The sequence below is a fragment of the Babylonia areolata genome, chromosome 19 (genome assembly GCF_041734735.1).
Source record: "Babylonia areolata isolate BAREFJ2019XMU chromosome 19, ASM4173473v1, whole genome shotgun sequence".
Classification (NCBI taxonomy): Eukaryota; Metazoa; Mollusca; class Gastropoda; order Neogastropoda; family Buccinidae; genus Babylonia; species Babylonia areolata.
Genome location: NC_134894.1, coordinates 4,753,714 through 4,759,408, shown reverse-complemented (window position 1 = coordinate 4,759,408; position 5,695 = coordinate 4,753,714). Strand labels below are relative to the sequence as shown.

Here is a 5,695-nt window from a genome sequence, read left to right as displayed (position 1 = left end):
TCATGATGTAACTGTATTGTGATCAGTGCAACTGCACCTGTGTTGTCATATAGCGGTGTCATAATGTAACAGTGTCGTGACGTAACTGTAACTGTGCCGCGATGTAAGTCTATCATGATGTATCTGTAACTGTGCCGTGGTAAAGCCATGTGCGGACGGCTGGGCTGTTTGCCGAATTATCAATAAGTAACAATAACTCTCTCTCTCTCTCTCTCTCTCTCTCTCTCTCTCTCTCTCTCTCTCTCTCTCTCTCTCTCTCTCTCACGCACACCCGTCCTCATCCTTCTCTTCCCCATCCTTCTCTGTCTTCCATTCAGATTGAGCAGGCAAACTCCTAAGTACCAGCCAGGTGATTTATTGATACACGATGCAGGAGTGCGGGAGAAGGCACATCTTAACCAGCAGTCTCCTCCAGCTTGGCAAGGGCACTGGAACGAAAGGAAAATCACTCCACTGAAATATCACTTGGACGTTAAGAGATCACGTGAGGGTCACGCCAAGCGCTTTAACCCCTTGACCTCCAAAAGAAAAGACAAGACAACGCAATGCAATACATTTCAATACAACACAACACAAGAAACAAATGCTATTAAAATACAGCAGATTGAAAAAAGAAAAAAGAAAAAGAAAAAAGGGAACAATTATTGAGTGTTATTTGTAACAGCGGGAATTGTTCTATATTGACTGGAAAAGATGGGGGAAAAATCGTGATGTTTTTGTGTGGTTTAATGGATACTGGGAGTGAATTCCAGAGTCATGAAACAGAATAGGCAAGGCTGGATTTATAGGTATATTCTGGGAATTGGGGCATTTCATTTTGTCTGGTTTCTGTTCTCATTTTCGGAACATTTATTTAGTAGATAGTCTGGAGCATGACCTGTCACTATTTTGTGCATCAATACTCTTTTATTGCGATTCAGTCTTTGGCGTAGCGGTATATTGTTAAGTTTCCTGCAGGCAGATGTTGTCAAGGATGAGGTTTTGTTTAGAACCATTTCAAAGAGAAAGAGAGAGACAGTGACGGACAAACACAGTGATAGAAAGAAAAAGGCCAAAAGTTGGAGTTTCCGTTTCAGTAGCTCAAGGAGGCGTCACTGCGTTCGGACAAATCCATGTACGCTACACCACATCTGCCAAGGAGATGCCTAACCAGCAGCGTAACCCAACGCGCTTAGTCAGGCCTTGAAAAGAAAAGAAGAAAAATAAGAAGAGATAAATACATAAAAAAGAACTACTACTACTAATAATAATATGTATAAGGCGCAAAAACTTGATGAAGTCAACTATAAGCGTGCAAAAATAAAATAAAATAAAATAAAATAAAATAAAAATAATTAAAAAATAAAAATAAAAAAAGATAAAAATAAAAGACAACAATGATGATAAATAAGCAAATAAATGTAAAAAAAAAAAAAGTTGGAGATGAGACTCCAGTCACAGCGTCATGACAGGTAGTGGTACTCACGCCTTGCACACGGGTCCACACACAGTGCCGGCCAGGGGGGCGGCAGGCCCCAGCACGGTGGAGGCGGCACCGACACAGGCAGTGGTGCAGGCAGTCTCGGTCATGCCAGAGTCGATCAGAGGAATCATCTGGGCCACCACTGAATCGAAGTTGACTGTCGAAAGACAAAGGGGGCGATGTCAAGACGATCAACAAGACCTTTTAAGCACGTTTCCTTAACAAACATTCATAGTCACCAGACTCGCAAAACATCTCAGGTGATAGCATGAATCTGAAACAGTGCGTTGTCCACAGACACACAAAACATCCCAAATCTTAGCATGATCATATCTATTGTCCACAGTCACACAAAACATCCCAAATCTTAGCATGATCATATCTATTGTCCACAGTCACACAAAACATCCCAAATCTTAGCATGATCATATCTATTGTCCACAGTCACACAAAACATCCCAAATCTTAGCATGATCATATCTATTGTCCACAGCCACACAAAACATCCCTGGCGATAGCATGAGTTCGAACCAATACATTGTCCACAGACGCACAAAACATTCATAATCTAAGCACGATCATACTTGTTTGTGAAATAACATTGTTGAAGACGGTTAGATGATGATAAAATCCTTGTAAAAGTATAGGATAAACAGCGTATGAAAGAAATCCATTTATATGACTGGGACATGACACAACCTGTTCTCAGTACAAGCATCTGAGACGAACCAGCTTTTCATTTTATGACTGAGCTTGTGATATTGGATTTGACTGAATTACATTAACAGCCTAAATAATGGTCAGGAGACTCCATTATCATGTCTCCCCTAATCATTTATGGAGTTTTACAAAAAAGCAAGATTTAATGTCCTGTCATCCCATCAAAGATAAGGAGAATTAGGAAAGCAACACATTGTTCATTACAACTGATCACCATCATTTATTATTATTAACATTATTATTGATAATTATTTAGCGCCTATTTTCTGTCAAAGACCAAATTCCCTCAAAAGCCCATATTACAACTTACAAGAGATTCTCCTAAAGAAGCCATTACAGGTGATTACCCCAAAGCTTCTATTACAGATTGCCGCAAAAGCCAATTGCAGGAGATCCCACGCCCATATTGAAGGAAATTCCCGCCAAAAGCCCCTATTTCATACGACCCCCCCACCCCTTAAAAAAGCCCCATTTTCAGGAGTTTCCCCCTCCACCCACACCCTCCCCCCCCCCCCTTACAATCCCCTCCTTACTGTTGAGACCGTGGGTGAGGCTGTTGAAGGCGTCCTTGGCCTGGTTGAAGGTGTGAGCCAGGGCGTCAGCGGCCTGGTGGAACAGGTGGCCGATGCTCTCGATGAAGCGCTTGTCCTTGATCGGTTGGGGGGCGGCCGAGGCCAGAGCCACCAGCAGAGTCAGAGCCAGAACTGCCTTCATTGTGTGGGTGTGTCTGTGGGACGGAGGGAGGGAAGAGAGTCAAAAGTACGAGCTTTGTCTTCATTTCGAAAACCAAGTTTGGGTACTTTAGCATGGGGTAAACAAGAACCTGATTAAGTATCTTAAGAAAGGGAAAGAAAGGAAGGGGGAGGAATAAATGAGAATTAGCCAAAACCACCACGACATTACTATACCCCCCCCCTCTCTCTCTCTCTTTCTCTCTTTCTCTGTATGTGCGTGCGTGCGTGCGTGCGCGCGCGCGCGCGTGTGTGTGTGTGAAATCTTATTTGATATAATTTTCAACGTCCGTGTAGAAATCCTGACGAACAGGGCTATGAAAGCAGAAAGAAAGGACGGAGAAGAGAAAGAAAATAGAAATGAAAATGAGAGATGCAAAGAAGGAGTAAAATAAGAGATAAAAGAAACGAAACAAAAAACCACATGAATATTGCCTCCACAAGTGAACTACTGTGTTGTTGGTTTTTAGAAAGAAAGACCGAAGAATAGAAAGAAAGAAAATGGTAGAAAACTATAATCGAGTCTTACCTTTTGTGGTAAACCACAGTGTCTCCACGAAACTAGAGGCGTACAGGAAGAATGGAGTGAAAGAAAGAAGGGAAGAAAGAAACAAATAAAGAGAAGTGGTAGTCATTTTGGAGAACAACATTCCCAAGAAAGAGAAACAGTCAGAAAGAAAGAAAGATGTAGAAACCATTACAGAGTGGTACATTCTCATGTGAACAACGATGTTGCTAAGAGAGACGGATAGAAAGAAAAAAAAAGGGGAAAAAAAGGAAAAAGGAGAATACGAAACCAAACAAAAAGCAGGAATGGAAAGACAGATAATTGAAGTTATACACAAAAATAAGGGAGAGGGGAAAGAGAAGACAGATAAATGGAGAGAAAGACTGTCAGAAAGAACGAAAGAAAGTGGAAAACGTTTTACGAGACTCGCCTTCACAGATGAACCAACATGTCAACTGAGAAGAGATGGAGAAAGCCCAGAAAGACAGGCGGACAGACGAAAGGAAAGGGAAAGAAAAGAAAATTTTGTCAGGAAAGAAAGAAAGGATAGAAATACGAATATACAAACAAGCAACGTGATCAACAATAGCAAAAAACAACAACAAAAAAACAAAACAAAGAAAAACAAAGAAAAGAAAAAAAAAGAAAGTACAAATGAAAGAAATAAACAGACACAGAAAGAACGAACGAAAGAAAGAAGAAAAGGAAACAAAGGTAAAGAGCAAAGAAAAAGAAAGACCATAAAAGAAAATAACCATGGAAAAAAATAATTTTAAAAAAGATAAAAAGAAACAACGACTACGACAAAAACAAAAGCGAAATAAAGAACAGAAAAAGAAAAGAGAGAGAGAAAAAGCCACACACAAGCAGCTTGTCGTCTTTCTTACCTTTGCAAGGTGAAACCACTGATTTTGCTGTGTCCAGTCCTCCTGTTTATATAGCCCCCCAATGTCCAGTACTGATAGGTCACGGCGTGGCCATCAGGCTATCTCTCATACTCTTGCCCACTTCTCAAAGTCACGATCCGAGATGCATGCATAAACTGTAGATGCTGGAGGAGGAGGTGAAAATGGAGAGGTGGTGGTGGTAGCAGGCTGGAAGGGGGGAGATGGCGGGGAGGGGGAAAGGGGTAGCGTAGGATGGGGGTCGCTGTTAATTACGTTAATTTACCTATTAATCCATGTATGCACGCACAGACATACACTGTTACAGACGAGTAGAAGTCTGTGTGCGCGCGCACACTGGTTATTTACAGACATTATGGATGTATTATGTGTATACAAACACAAACATACAAAGCGTATACAGACGAGAATGTACGTGCTTGCACACGTTATTATATGCATAAATATGCATGCATGTATGCACGCAAATGAGACGTGCCTGCATATACGTGATTACATACATACACACGTGCATCGGTATCTGAAAGCAAGGATGCACATAAATACCGACATGCAAGTGCGCTGGCACACACACAGAGACAGACACAGACACACAGACACAGACACACAGACAGACACAGACATAGACACACAGACACACACACACACACACACACACACACACACACACACACACACACACACGCACACACACATTTGAATACACGGGCATGTATGTGAACACATTTAAACTCTTAGTTTGCCACGTTTAGTTTCATAACGAGACTAACGAGGGGCGACAATTCTCGCAAACCTCACCCCCCCCCCCCCCCCCCAAAGCATTTATTTCACTGACAGGTTTGGGTTTTGCTCCAAGATGTCCCGATCAACTTACCCCACCTCCATTCCCACCCCCACCCCCACCCCCCACCCCCACCCCCCTCTGTCTCTCAGTGGGTGATATTTTATTTGTAATTGAAATGTTTTGTCTGTTCACATAATTATATTCTACAGGTTTCGCGCGCGCACATGTGTGTGTGTGTGTGTGTTTATCCCTCACCCCCCCCCCCCCCCCATTCTCTTTCCCTGTCATCCCCAAGCCCGTCCCGACGACCCTTTAATTTCTCCCACCCACAGCTTTTTCCGTCCTATCTTTTTCCATTCCATTTCTTTCCTCCTTTGCCCCGCTGGACACGCGTTACAGTGAAGCAGAGAGGAGGATGGACAACAGCAGGAGGAAGTGAGAAGAGAAACAGAGTTATCCCAAGAGTGTGGAGCGGTGGCCCAGTGGTAATACGCCCGACTTGGAACCGACCGTCCATGGGATCGAGTCGAATATACTGACCGGGGGTGGTTTGTATAGGCGAACCCTGCAGCACTAAGTTTACTT

At 42.7% G+C, this 5,695-nt stretch overlaps 1 protein-coding gene across 1 annotated transcript; it reads right to left on the bottom strand.

The window, feature by feature from the left end:
- Window positions 1-394: 394 nt before the first annotated feature.
- On the bottom strand, window positions 395-2,896 carry LOC143293982 (uncharacterized). The gene is made up of 3 exons (XM_076605376.1): window positions 2,716-2,896; window positions 1,466-1,619; window positions 395-428 (listed from the first exon to the last, which is right to left on the bottom strand). Exons 1-3 carry the CDS (start codon window positions 2,894-2,896, stop codon window positions 395-397), a joined length of 369 nt encoding a protein of 122 aa, XP_076461491.1.
- Between the last annotated feature and the right edge of the window lie 2,799 nt (window positions 2,897-5,695).